At 38.3% G+C, this 15,240-nt stretch overlaps 1 protein-coding gene across 8 annotated transcripts in view; it reads left to right on the top strand.

Annotated features, from left to right (window-relative positions):
- LOC130908901 (cadherin-18) overlaps nt 1-15,240 on the top strand; it is a 425,189-nt gene that overhangs the window by 307,392 nt on the left and 102,557 nt on the right. For all 8 annotated transcript variants that reach the window (XM_057824823.1, XM_057824822.1, XM_057824821.1 and 5 more), the window contains one exon: nt 4,964-5,258. In XM_057824823.1, coding sequence (XP_057680806.1) covers nt 4,964-5,258 — 295 coding nt within the window. The remainder of the gene's footprint in view (nt 1-4,963; nt 5,259-15,240) is intronic.

Here is a 15,240-nt window from a genome sequence, read left to right as displayed (position 1 = left end):
ATTTACAGTGGTTGTGTTTTTGTTTTTTTTTGGGGGGGGAAGGTTTTAAAAAATACATCTGCTGCAAATATATATATTTTTTAATGTAGAAAATACATTTTAATTAGGGAATAAATGCACAAAATGCACAGTTGAATTAACAAAAGTACAAAAAGTACAGGAAGGCACGTCTCTAAGCAGCTTTCTACTCAAGTTTTACAGGTTAGCAAGTTCACACAGTTTAATGTTATGCTAACTCTGATGCAGGCCGGACTTTCAGTTGCAAAATTAGTGGTGTGTTCCCCAACTTCACAACATTGACGTCTTTTTACATTACTTGAAGTGGCTGCTGGCCGAATAAAACCAAATATCCCTCCTCTTCAAAGGGGGCGGAGGAGGCGACACGTATTTCTGTCGGGATTGTTTGGATGTGGTGGTTCTCGTCATCAGCCAATCACACATGCGTTTGAAGGGGGGAAAAATGGACCAGCACATTCAGCAAGTGAAAATGGGTAAATGTAAGTCTGAACATAATGTAGGGTCAATTCGATCCTTACAACTTAAGGGAAGACAATCTACATTACCTATTTAACTGAACTCATTATATAATGCAAATAAGGTTGCTTAAAAGTTGGTGGGGACAATTTGAGCATCCATAAAAGTTGGTGGTGTTATGTCCCTATCGTCCTTATGCAAACCTACGCCCTTGGTTAGAACGCAGCATGTGTTTGAGTTTATCACAGTGAAAGCCAACTCAACGTTCTGCCTGGGTCGGCCCCCTACGGGAAGGCGTGGCGCAATGTCTGTGGGAGCTGACATGTCAACTGATGGTTGAGTCGATAGGTAACCAAAGACCATTGCGCACACACTCTGCTCTGTCATACTCTTGTCTTTCCTGTCCATCCTCTTGGCAGTGGCAGACTATCCAGGGGCCCTCTTCATGGGTCAGGGGTTAAAAATGTGAGAAGGGTGTGGAGGAAATATGTTCCGGTACACTAGGGCTGTCCTAAACGACAAATTTTCTCCTGATTAGTCAGCCGACTAGTTTTACGATTAATGGACTAATCTAATAATTTTCTTTTTTTTTTTTTTTTACTAATTTAGCAATGAAATTTTTGTTGACGCTTATTAATTCACAAAACTATTTTTGAACATTTAAATTCTTTATTAAAGTACAAATAATCATGTAAATAACAATAATTCATCACAAATAAACAATGAGGTTAAATGCTGATAGCATTTACTAGTGCAAAAACATAGAAAGTAAACAGATTCAGAACACTGACTTTGCCTTTCCAACATTATTGAAAACAATAATAATTTTTTTTTTTTTTTAATTCTAGCAATATTATAGTATACTACTAGAGATGTATGGCGATCAATCGGGTTCGATCACGTCATTTTCAAAGTATCGGAATCGGAAAAAAAATATCGGCCATGCCTTTTTTAAATATATATATATATATATATATATATATATATATATATATATATATATATATATATATATATATATATATATATATATATATATATATTAGGGCTGTCAAACGATTAAAATTTTTAATCGAGTTAATTACAGCTTAAAAATTAATTAATCGTAATTAATCGCAATTCAAACCATTTATAAAATATGCCATATTTTTCTGTAAATTATATATATATTCTGTAAAATAAATTGTTGGAATGGAAAGATAAGACACAAGATGGATATATACATTCAACATATGGTACATAAGGACTGTAGTGGGCATTTCACTCTACTGTCATTTAAATCTGTCTATGCTGTCCTCACTCCGAAGCGTCTACTTTTTCCAAAGCTAGACAGCTAGTGAACGACGCCATTATAATCAGACTTCTTTCTTTTTCATCTGATTTATTAATAAAATGGCCTCAAACCATTGTCCTCTTTAGACCGTCGTAAAACTAAAAAAAAAAGTACACAAGCATTGCATTAGCAACAACGTTAGCTTAGCACGCTATACAGGTTCACTAAACATAAACAAAAAGCGTCTCATACAAAAAATATAACATTTCGCTTACTAACATAATATGTACATTATTTACAACAACCATACTTACGGACAAATCTTGTCCAAGGATCATATAAGCACAACATTACAACGTAGTCGTCAGCCCGAGACGTCCTGCAGCCATATTGAACTGGCAAGACAACAATAAACCATGTTGCAAAGCGACCACAAGAGTTCGCTGTTAGACAGCACAAAAAGCCTTGATGTAAAACTTACCAAAAGGTAGAATACTGTCTGAGCGGGACATGTGTGTTAATTGCGTCAAATATTTTAACGTGATTAATTAAAAATATTAATTACCGCGCGTTAACGCGATGATTTTGACAGCCCTAATTTTTTTTTTTTTTAATTAAATCGTTTTCTAATTGTATTTAACGTTACAGACATAATATGTTACTCATCCAGAGTCTTTAGTTTAGGCTTAAGGTAGGGTTATCAAATTTATCCCGATAACGGCAGTAATTAATTTTTTTGAAAATGTAACACGTTATAATATTTAACGCAATTAATGCATGCGTTGCACAATCCACTCACGCATTGTCACGCTCAATCTGTAATGGCGCTGTTTTACCTATATAGAGAGGTAAAAGGCAGGGTAATATGAGTAGAGTGAATTTTGGCAGCCTTTGGAGCCTTTCATTAATAGGCTAAAGACTTACAATCCCTCTCCCTATGATTAGAAATATCATGGGAAGCAATTTGGGGAAACAAGGTAGCAATTTACCTTTGTCTTAATACTTTATGTCATTTCCCAATGCAGAGATAATATATCAGTTGGTAGCACTATGCACAGTCATGGTTCCACTTCCCATCATGCATTTGGGTTGAATGGCTGCAGTATCATTTACTGAAAGCTCAACAAATACACTAGATGGCAATATGTAGTCACAATATACAAAGTCACAAGCCTTTCTATCCGTGGATCCCTCTCACAGAAAGAATGTTAATAATGTAAATGCCATCTTGAAGATTTATTGTCATAATAAACAAATACAGTACTTATGTACTGTATGTTGAATGTATGTATTCGTCCGAGTTTTATTCATTTTTTTCTTAATGCATTGCCAAAATGTATATGATCGGGAAAAATTATCGGGAATGATTGGAATTGAATCGGGAGAGAAAAAAAAGCAGTCGGATCGGGAAATATCGGGATCGGCAGATACTCAAACTAAAACGATCGGGATCGGATCGGGAGCAAAAAAACATGATCGGAACAACCCTATATACTACTATATATAATGGTAGTATAATAATTAATAATTATTCTTTGCCAATCATATTTGTCATGAAGAGTGTCATTTGAAAGCTATTCTTAGTGTAGAATCTGTATTATGTAGTATTTACTCAACATACAGTATTATAATATTAATTCTGAAGTATGTGGGATTAACTCCAGAAATCATTATTTATATGACGAACATGACGTGCTTTTGCTGTTAACCACCTGTTGAATGTTATTGTATGACTGATTGGAACTGTACTACATTGTTTCGCCACAGGGTGTGCTGTTGTGTATTTTATGTTCGGTGTGAAGAAGAAGAAAGTTAAAAGAGGCATTAGAGGCCTGTTCTCAACTTCTCCCACACTGCACTTTGGCTCTCATGGGGAGCACGCTCGCTAATGTGTTCGAAATAAACGATAGCCGACGTGCAAATTAGCAAGTGAGCTGTAAAAATAGCGAGCTTAGTGGCGTGAAAACCGCGGGAGAGCTAAGTGAAGCTAACGGACAGCTAAGCGGAGCTAAGCGATGTTTCGAAGCTAATCAACTGATATTCAGTCCGTCGTCGTGGAACAGTCCATTGTAGTGCGTGTGTGGGGGGGAGAGATAATATAAATGCAGCATTCAAATAGCTTTGTTTTTTGTTTTGTTATTTGTTTTTTGGTATGCTGACATAATTATACATGACGAATTGTTGTGGGTGCTGCTGGCTCCGGTGGCCCAAGCCGTTGCTCGTTGGGGCAAGGGCAGCTGGTTGGGGCCCCCCTACTAGTTGGGGGCCTAAGGCGATCGTCTACTTCACCTGAATAGTAAATCCGCCTATGCCTCTTGGATATCTATCGTATTTTGACTGTTCGTTCATTCACTCACATCTCCCCAGTCAAAATGAATTTGACATTTAGCACCGTCAATGGCAGCCAAATGAGTTAAAATTCTTAAACGGGATGACCATTGTGCTTGAAATCCCTTGGTGTAAAAGAAAGATTTCTATATGCTCTGTTCCACTTGCAAAAAGAAAATTCCGACTTCGCCCGACAATTCCTTTCGGTATCAACAAAGTATCCACCGAATCCAACTTAATCCAAATCCCTCACGTAAAAGCTTTTCTTCACCAAAATGTTGTTCGGAATCGTGTACTTCAGGCAGGAAAGTCCATGTCAGATTTTAAAACTGCATCTATTCTTAAATCTGTCTTCTTGTAGTAAACCCAGTGACAGCTGCTACTCTGTTTCATAAGTAAACGTCCTCACGTCGCTCGTATAAGGACATGCGGACTTTAAATGAACAATTCGGGGCAATTCTTCTCATATCAGGCGATCGTATAGTCAATTGATTTTGCTAGAGTGTGTCAATAAATATTAACTCAAGTCCGGGTAGATGTCCTTAGCTAAAAGCAATCTCGGTCAATACGACCAGCTTCAGTAAAAAAGTGCCGGCGAAGGACTTTAAAAGAAAATTGATCGTAGGAACTGTAATTGGATGAGGTCCAATGATCCATCCGAGGAATCACTTGTAATCTGGTGTTTCAAAACCATCAAAACCCTCTTTATCCCTGTTTGTCTCTTGGTTTATTTGGAGTCTATCCCTTCAGTGGTGTACACTCTGTAGCGGTTGTCAATCACAGAGTACATGTAGCACTACAAACACAAGGTTGGGGTTTTACCAACAATAACATTTTAGAAGCAAGATAATCATTTTGTGAGAGTTGAAATTCTTTTTTTCCTTCCAGCTTCACTCCAACTCCGACAAAGGTGACGGAACGGTGCGCTACATTCTGAGCGGCGAGGGCGCGGGGACCATCTTCCTGATTAACGAGGTTACGGGAGACATCCACGCCACTAGGAGTCTCGATCGTGAGAAGAAGTCGCACTACGTGCTGCACGCGCAAGCTTTGGACCGCCATACAGAGGAGGCGCTGGAACCAAAGTCGGAATTCATCATCAAAGTCCAGGACATCAACGACAACGCGCCGCAGTTTCCGGACGGACCCTTTGTCGCCACCGTGCCCGAAATGTCCGACGTGGGTAAGTAGCAGCAACTCGAGAACCGAGTTAAATCCCGTATTGGCCGGAATATAAGACGGTGTTTTTTGCATTGAAATAAGACTGAAAAAGTGGGAGTCGTCTTATATTCTGGGGTCTCGACATTATACCCATTCACGACGCTAGATGGCGCCAGATATCATTGAAGCGAATGCTGAACTTGAGGAGTAATGTTCTGTCATGACAGATCTCAGCTACTCTCAAGTTTAACCAGTTCACATTATTTTATTGCAATGTTTTTCCTTATTCAGATTTGTTTCAAGACTTCAGTTAGACTTCACTTTGATGGTTAATGCAGTTATTGCAATTTTGTTGTATTATAACAATAGATTGGTTTATTTACATTTCAAAAACCAGAAGCCATTCATTTACGAATGTGATTGCACTTTACGTATTTTAATGTTCAGATATTAAGATTTGAAGGAGGCAAAATAACATGCTTTTTCTCTCAAATATATTGTTATAATCATTTGTTTCGGATGTACTGTAATTATTTTCTGTATAAAAATTAATTTGGTGTTCAAAAAGTCTTTTTTCAAACTTGAGTCTTGAAAAAGAGTGGTTCGTCTTATAATCAGGGCGGTCTTATATTCGGGCCAATACGGTAATTGCCTAATTGGACAGTTTTGCCCTTGATTTTACATGTCCCCACATGTGGGCAGTGTTGTCACAGATTGCTTGAAAAAAATAATGTAATTACTGATTACGCCTCAAAAAAGTAATCTAGTTACTTTACTGATTACTTTATCAAAGTAACTAAGTTACTTTAAAAGTAATTTATCGGTTACTTTTTAACAGTTTTTCTCCCTTTGCTGCCTCAGCATGAGAATGACAACAGAAAAGTGTCATCGCATGTAATTGACTTTTCGATAACTAAATTTAAAGGGGAAGATCAGAATTTTTCACATAACGCCTAATCTTTGAGTTAGCTGGGGTTTAATTATTCCATGGAGCTGATTTCAACCACCATTGACTTGCACTAGCTCAGCCACTCCGGAGCCCTGAAATCAACAAATCAAAACAAATCAACTCCACCGACTAATTTAACCCCCACTAACTGGAAGTTAAAGCTTAATGTCAAAAACTCGGAACTTCGGGTTAGGGTTGACATTGTATCAGTGCCAATGTAAAGCAATGCAAATTGATTGCACAATAATCAACAACACACAAATGAATTGCACAGTGCAAAAAAGACAAAGGTGGGCGCGATTACGCGCACACAACCCGGAAGTACACCGTACACACACGCGATCAATTTGGGCACAAAACGTGGCGGCAACTAAGCAATTTACACTCAATCGGACTTAGGACACATCCCAAAGATGCGAAACGAACACGTCACCTCATAGCGTAAATGTGCAACACAAATCTGATGTAAACACTGCTCGCCGACTGCCGCAACGACCACTCATCTTTGCAACAGCAAAGCTACGAAACGGCCGCGCATGTAGCGACTCCAACCTATCGCTGGAACCCTCCAAAATGAAGGATAAGACTCACGTACATTCATGGACGCACACAGATCAACATTCCCTCACACATCTCAACAGGTAGTTGCACTCGCCGTTGCAACGGTAAAGCTACGAAACGGCCGCACATGTAGCGGCTCCAACCCATCGCTGGAACCCTCCAGAATGAAGGAAAAAGACTCACGTACATTCATGGACGCACACAGATCAATATTCCCTCGCACATCTCAACAGGTGGCTGCACTCAGCTCGAATGTGTATCCGCCATCCTCACGCCTCTCTCAGTCCCAAAACACTTTGCGCGTATGACTCCAGACTAAAACAGGAAGTAACTATAAGTGGTGGAAACGAAACCATGGAAACGAACGAATTGTGGGCTGTGATCAAATGGGGGTGACACATGAATCCAAGAAAAGTAGGCTTAAAAATATTTTTGTTTTTCGCTTTTAAAAACTGGTTAGAACCGGTTAGAACACAGACCGCAAACATCTTCCCACATTTCAAAGTCTTCGCTATAGGGCTGCAGCTATCAATTATTTTAGTAGTCGATGTATCTATCAACTATTTAGTTCGAATAATGGCGTAATCGGATTAGGAACATATAATGTGTTGCAGAATGAATATTAGGAGATGTATAACAAAGGCTTGCTAAGAGCATTAAGTCCCAAGTGTTACTTCAAACAATGCAAAATTGCTCTTTTATTTAAAGATAAGTTAAAATACATGATCTTAGCCTCAAATGGTTTTAAAAAATTAATGAGGATTTCAGTACAAGAGAAAAATTGGCTAACTTGCATAGCAAAAGTCCTCTAGCTTGAATGCTATAAAATGCTAATATAGAAAAAAATTTTTTTTTTTTACAATGCTCTTAACAAATCTGTCAAACGGATAAATATACCTATAGACTAAAATACAAATGCATGATAATTTTTTTTTTTTTAAAAACATACAAAAACTTATGTTGGTCTTAACCGGGTGCAGCTGGATTGAGCCATGTTCAGTGAGTTATTTCATATTCACTGTTGTCACTAGAGGGCAGTGCATCCACGGTAATCAACAAAACTAAATGCAAACACTTTTAAAACAAACCATAACAACGCCACTCTAATGAAACAATTACTTGAAGCAGCAAAATTTGATTTGAAGCTTTTTTACTTAATCGAATTACTTGAGTTAATCGATTAATCATTGCAGCACTACTCGCTACTTTCAGAGAGAACACACATGCCTAGAAATGCCTAAAAAAAGAACCGGTTAGAACCAGATAGAACAAAGACACGACGTCCGGTACATCCTAGGTCGAGGTTAAGTTCACGCCACTTCAATTAAAGAGGCGGGGTCAAAGAGAGTGGGACAAGTAAGCGGGGCAATCAGCTCTTATCTCATTTTGACAGAAGCTGCATTCTATTATTTTATCCCGGAAAGTCCTAAACTTAGCAACTTCCAGTAAGTCTGACTCAACTGAATTCATTTACTCACGTGGTTCTCGGTGCTTCCATTTAGTTTTACAGCCGAAAATTGATGCGGGATATAATTAGCCGGCCACTCCTCTCACCGTTATGGCGTCCCTAGCGGGAAGACCTTTTGCAAAGCACTCCACCAAAGCGAGGAAGTCCAAGAAAAGCTCGCCAGTACCTCAGAGACGGTCGCCCCTCGCACGCATCGTGTGGCAAACGCATTTATTTTTCATACTTCTTTTGTTCTTTAGCGCCGGCCGACAAAAGAGGTGCTCTTTTCGGTCCGGCGGTTCATCGCCTCGCAGTGGAATCGCTCGCATTTCAACGCACGTCTTCCCAATGTTCAAAAAGTGCACTCTTCTTTACCACTGTAGTGCACAAACCTCCCACCCATCCATTTTCTATACTGTTTGTACACATTAGAAAGAGTTGGAGTCTATTCCGGCAGATTTTTGAGCTGGGTACATTCCCAGGGAAGACAGACAAAGAACCATCCGCACTCAAATTCAAACCTACGGGCAATTTGGAGTCTTGAAAGGAGCTAACAAGCTTGTTTTTGGAATGCGCGAGGAAGCTGGTGTACCCTGAGAAAAATACACATTGGAATTGAACATCTTGATTTTGAGGTAGAAACTTTATGTAGTCTAATACAGGGGTGTCAAACTCATTTTTGTCTGTCAACGCCATTGGCGGCACTGGACGTCAGTGTTGTTAATCTTACTTTAAAAAAGTAATTCATTACAGTTACAAAATACAAAAAGTAGTTGAGTTAGTAACTCAGTTACCTCAACGTAAGAGTAAATACTAGGGTTGTTCCGATCATGTTTTTTGGCTCCCCGATCCGATCCCGATAGTTTTAGTTTGAGTATCTGCCGATCCCGATATTTCCCAATCTGATTGCTTTTTTTTTTTTGCTCCCGATTCAATTCCAATCATTCCCGATAATTTTCTTTCCGATCATATACATTTTGGCAATGCATTAAGAAAAAAATGAATAAAACTCGGACGAATATATACATTCAACATACGGTACATAAGTACTGTATTTGTTTATTATGACAATAAATCCTCAAGATGACATTTACATTATTAACATTCTTTCTGTGAGAGGGATCCACCGATAGAAAGACTTGTGACTTTGTATATTGTGACTAAATATTGCCATCTAGTGTACTTGTTGAGGTGTCAGTAAATGATACTGTGGCCATCCCAAATGCATGATGGGAAGTGGAACCATTACTCTGCAACGTGCTACTAATTGCTATATCTTCTCTGCGTTGGGAAATAACATAAGGTGTTAAGACAATATTCAATTGCCAGATTGCAAGGCTTTAGCCAATTAATAAAAGGCTCCAAAGGCTGCCAAAGTTCACTCTACTCATTTTGTGCTGCCTTTTATCCCTCTATATAGGTAAAACGGCGTCATTACAGATTGAGCGCGACAATGAGTGAGAGGATCATGCAGCGCATGCATTAATTGCGTTAAATATTTTAACGTGACACATTTTTAAAAAACTTAATAACCGCCGTTATCGGGATAAATTTGATAACCCTACCTTAAGCCTAAACTAAAGATTTTGGATGAGTGTAACATATTATATCTGTGACGTTAAATACAATTAGAAAAATTATTTAATTAATGTATTTATTAAAAAAAGCATGGCCGATATTTTTTTGCCGATTCCAATATTTTGAAAATGACGTGATCGGACCCGATCGATCGGGACATCTCTAGCAATTACCGTATTGGCCCGAATATAAGACGGTGTTTTTTGCATTGAAATAAGACTGAAAAAGTGGGGGTCGTCTTATATTCGCGGTCTAGACATTATACCCATTCACGACGCTAGATGGCGCCAGATATCATTGAAGCAAATGCTGAACTTGAGGAGTAATGTTCTGTCATGACAGATCTCAGCTACTCTCAAGTTTAACCAGTTTGCATTATTTTATTGCAATGTTTTTCGTCATTCAGATTTGCTTCAAGACTACAGTTAGACTTCACTTTGATGGTTAATGCAGTTAATGCAATTTTGTTGTTTTATCACAATAGATTGGTTTATTTACATTTCAAAAACCAGAAGCCATTCATTTACGAATGTGATTGCACTTTACATATTTTAACGTTCAGATATTAAGATTTGAATGAGGCAAAATAACATGCTTCTTCTCTCAAATATATTGTTATAATGATTTGTTTCAGATGTACTGTAATTATTTTCTGTATAAAAATTAATTTGGTGTTCAAAAAGTCTTTTTTCAAACTTGAGTTTTGAAAAAAAAAAAAAAGGGGATCGTCTTATAATCAGGGCCGCCTTATATTCGGGCCAATATGGTATCACTCGGAAAAGTAATAGACGTTACTTTTCATGTTCTACATGTTATTACATGATCCATTCTATAACATCTTTCGCATTAAAAATGTTTATAGTAACTGAATTAATTGAACTGTCTTTTTCATTCCAACAAAAATATAGGTTACCCTTTTAACATTTTTAAAAATTTCACCTATATAAGAGAGGAATGGTATACAAACTTTCAAATGCTGTGTGAAAAAAGCCTTTTTCCTGTTGTACTGAACTGTGACTTGTGTGTGCTGTCACAACCCCTAATATATATAGATATGTTTTTCAATATAAAGGTGAGGCTTGATTCTCTTCCCTCTTCTATCTTTACCTAAATTTATTTTTTTTGTAATGGCATCTACTCGGCGCGCCGCACAGCTCAAACCGTTTGACCGACCGTCACCTTTTGAATATTAAAATAACCAGAATTTTTGTGCGACGCAGGGAATTTTTCGAATGAAATTTTCCGTTCGCCCGTATATGCGGGGTTTTTGGACATTTTTGTTTTTCAAAACGCTACTTGTCTTATAATTCTTGACCAAATCACACAATTTACATTTTGAAAACTCCAGGAAGGTAAGGGACATAAAAGTTGCAAAAAATTTGCGCATTCATTTCTAATGGGATGCCACTTTTGGCCATGTAGGTCATTCCATTCATTTCTAATGACACATTTGCCCTTCAATTTCAATGGCAGGAAAACATATGTGGTTGTGGTTTTTCACCGCTTACCATTACAGCCCATTGACATTCTATTGGGGCCGATGTAAGTCAATGCCATTGACAGCCATGTTTGTCCAAATTTCTTATTCATTTTCAATGGCAGAAAAACCTTAGTGGATTGTGATTTTTTTTTTTTTTTTTTTTTTTATACCAAAAACTTACCATTATAGCCCATTGACAGCCATGCAACAGGACGTGTCCCCGAAATATCCCCAAATCAACGGGAAGTGAACTGATATTAACTCATTCACTCCCAGCCATTTTCACCGGAGCAAGGCCCTTCGCTCCTGGCCGTTTAACTGCATTTTGACTGATTTTGCAAGCCCCACAGAAAATTCTGTTCTATTGCTATATAAACATGGGACCCACCAAAAGAAAGATTAGACTCTTACAGCAGGAAAAAAAGTTTGTATCTTTTTCCATTCTTTAGAAATCAGCATTAGAAAATAGCTTAGTTTGAGCAATTTTCCAATTTCTGATGAAAAAAACTGAAATTGAGCTTTTTGTGACAGCACACATTTAAAACATTGACTTTAACACAGCTATTTTTTGCTTTAGTTACATCCCAAACATCTGAATAATGTTTTCTTTCCACAAAATAACATAAACAACAAGACAAATAGAGCTTTTGTTAGCAAAGTAACAATTTATTTACACATAACTAACTGAGAGATGACGCTGTTGCCGCCGCAACAGCCGGGTAAACTTTTCCCTCATCGCCGCCTGTCTCATAAAGGATTTAATTGAGTCTCTGCGGGGTCTGCTCCGCGAGCAGCAGGGACTCAACGGCATCTTCCGCTGCACTGGTGGTCCCGGTTGTTCTGCTCGGTCGTCCGCCGCCTGGCATCCTTCCACCGGCGCTGCGACCGTGCGGCCCGGCTGTTCGTTGCCATTGAATCGAGTTGCGGGTCTTACCAAATGCGCTACTACCCTCCAGTGGCCAATTTTATTGCTTTCAAAATGGATTTTCAGCTTTGTGCTTTGGAGCTCAGTTGAGTCAGAACCCAGAGATGTCTCTTACGAAAAAAAACGTAAAAGATGTATAAATACGTCTTTGGGACACTGAAACAATTAAAAATAGAACGTATTTATACGTTCTTGGGAGCAAATGAGTTAAAAACACTGCTAGACGTCCAGTCCATTTAGATTGGGAGGGGCGATTGAATGTGGTTTATTCTCCAATTTCTGGACATCGGAAATTTTATATAAATAAAAGTGTAGTGAAAAACATGCGGTCAATACATGTGATTTACGTGAGCAACACAAAATTATGTGGTGAGCCAAATATAGCCCGCGGGCTGCCAGTTTGACACCAATGGTTTAACATTGTACAACCGTCCAGGCATCAGTTTTTTTCCAGTCATCCTTGTCCTCTCTCATTTGGACTCAATTCCAGTAGATTTTTGTTGTCCAAAATGTAGCCTCGAAGATGGAATTGGAGATTGTAGGTTTGTCGGTGGTGACACCAACCAGTCTGTTTTTTGAACAAGTATTCCAATGTGCGTAGGCGGTGCCCTGTGAATGCATCCTCCAGACGAGACTATTTTTTTCTTTTTTTTTTTTTTTGTAATGTGTCGATGACCCTCTACTTCCTCCTTCTGTCCGCCGCGGTGCAGATCACATCGCATCGCATGTTTTTGTGCTCACCATACAGGGATGATAAAAAGGGGACCTTGAACCACTCTAATGGCAGTGCTTTTGAAGTGTACTTAAAAAGTTGAGATTTTGCTCAGCCATTTTCAAAACTGCAGTGCTGGTTATGTTGTGTTAGATGAGGTGGATACAGGGCTGCATATGTAACGGATATATCATTTATACGTATGAATGTTATTCACCCCTCCCGGTCAAAGGGATTGGACGTCTAGCATCGTCAATGGCAGTCAATGAGTTAACAAGTTAAAAATGCCTAAAAATGCTCCGAAATAACCGTAATTTTCAGACTAAAAGGCGCACCTGACTATATGCCGCCACCTACCAAATTTGACACGAAAATTGCATTTGTTCATACATAAGCCACACTGGACTGGACTATAAGCCGCAGCTGTCTTCATTGTATTATGGGGTATTTAAACCAAAAGATATTAACTGGTAACACTATACAGTGGTACCTCGATATACGATCGCTTCGACACACGATCTTTTCGACATCCGACATAAAATTTGACTCGCCATTTGTTTTCTCTATCCGACGACATGCTCGCGACGACATGCTCGAAATACGACGACATGACAGCACCGCAAAAGAACACACGGTGGATTTTCTTGTGCGAGAAATCAACACAGGTTTCAAAAAAGTTGGTACAGTTGGTGAAGGAACAAGGAAAAAATTGATGCTTACCTTTGAAATGAAGATGCAAATTATAGAAAAATAAGAGCGTGGAGTGCGCATCCATGAACTGGCTCAATAATATAGCTCCACGGTCCTCTTCTGACCACCATTCGCCAGTCTTTATAAGTTAAGGTGACAATCATTGTTGTGGTAACATCGCTAAAGAAATCGCCAGCTTCGTCACGTTTTTATCATTTATTTAGGAACTTATCCAACACAAAACGTCCATTGTCCTTCGCAGTTGACTGTGCTCTCTCAAGAAAACGAAAGCATTATCTCTACCGCACCGATCTCACTGTGACGTCAGCCCCGCGGTGCGTTCAGGTACAGCAAAAAGTGTCCGCCACATTAGAATCCGATTCGTTACAGTATTTACAGGAATAATTATTAATGATGATGATTATTATTATTATTAGAGATGTCCCGATCGATCGGCATCTGATCATGTCATTTTCAAAGTATCGGAATCGGCAAAAAAATATCGGACATGCCTTTTTTTATTATATCTATATTTTTCAATTAAATCGTTTTCTAATTGTATTTAACGTTACAGACATAATGTGTTACACTCTTTCAGAGTCTTTAGTTTAAGCTTAAGGTAGGGTTATCAAATTTTTCGCGTTAACGGCGAGAATTAATATTTTTTACATTTATCACGTTACAATATTTAACGCAATTAACGCATGCGCTGCACGACCCACTCACGCATTGTCGCGTTCAATCTATAATGGCGCCGTTTTACCCATACAGTATATAGAGCTAAAAGGCAGCATAAAATGAGTAGAGTGAATTTTGGCAGCCTATGGAGCTTTTTTTTTAATGGCTAAAGCCTTACAATCCCTCTCCCAATGATTAGAATAATTGTGGGAAGCAATGTGGGGAAGAAAGGTAGTAATTGATCTTTTTCTTAGCACCCTATGTTATTTCTCAACACAGAGAAGATATATCAATTGGTACCACGACGCACAGTCATGGTTGCACTTCCCATCATTCATTTGGGCAGAAGTTAAATGGTTACAGTATCATTTACTGAAAGCTCAACAAATACACTAGATGGCAATATTTAGTCACAATATACAAAGTCACATTCATCCTTTAAGAATTACAAGTCTTTCTATCCGTGGATCCCTCTCACAGAAAGAGTGTTAATAATGTAAATGCCATCTTGAGGATTTATTGTCATAATAAATAAATACAGTACTTATGTACTGTATGTTGAATGTATATATTCGTCTGAGTTTTATTCATTTTTTTCTTAATGCATTGCCAAAATGTATATGATCGGGAATGATTGGAATTGAATCGGGAGCAAAAAAAAAAGCAATCGGATCGGGAAATATCGGGATCGGCAGATAATCAAACTAAAATGATCGGGATCGGATCGGGAGCAAAAAAACATGATCGGAACAACCCTAATTATTATTATTATTATATTATTGCGATTTTTATTTATAATTTATTTGTTTTGCAATGTTTAATTGCCATTTGTAATAGTACCAGCAGTATTTATTAAGGATTTAGTGTAGGTTTTTGGGCTGTGGAACGAAGTAATGGAATTATAATGTATTCCTCTGGTAAAATCCTGCTCGACATGCGACCATTTCGACTTACAAACAAGGTCCTGAAACCAATTAACTTGAT

The sequence above is a fragment of the Corythoichthys intestinalis genome, chromosome 20, assembly GCF_030265065.1.
Source record: "Corythoichthys intestinalis isolate RoL2023-P3 chromosome 20, ASM3026506v1, whole genome shotgun sequence".
Taxonomy (NCBI): domain Eukaryota; kingdom Metazoa; phylum Chordata; class Actinopteri; order Syngnathiformes; family Syngnathidae; genus Corythoichthys; species Corythoichthys intestinalis.
Note: the sequence above shows the minus strand (reverse complement) of the source record. Positions and strands in the feature narration are given on the sequence as shown.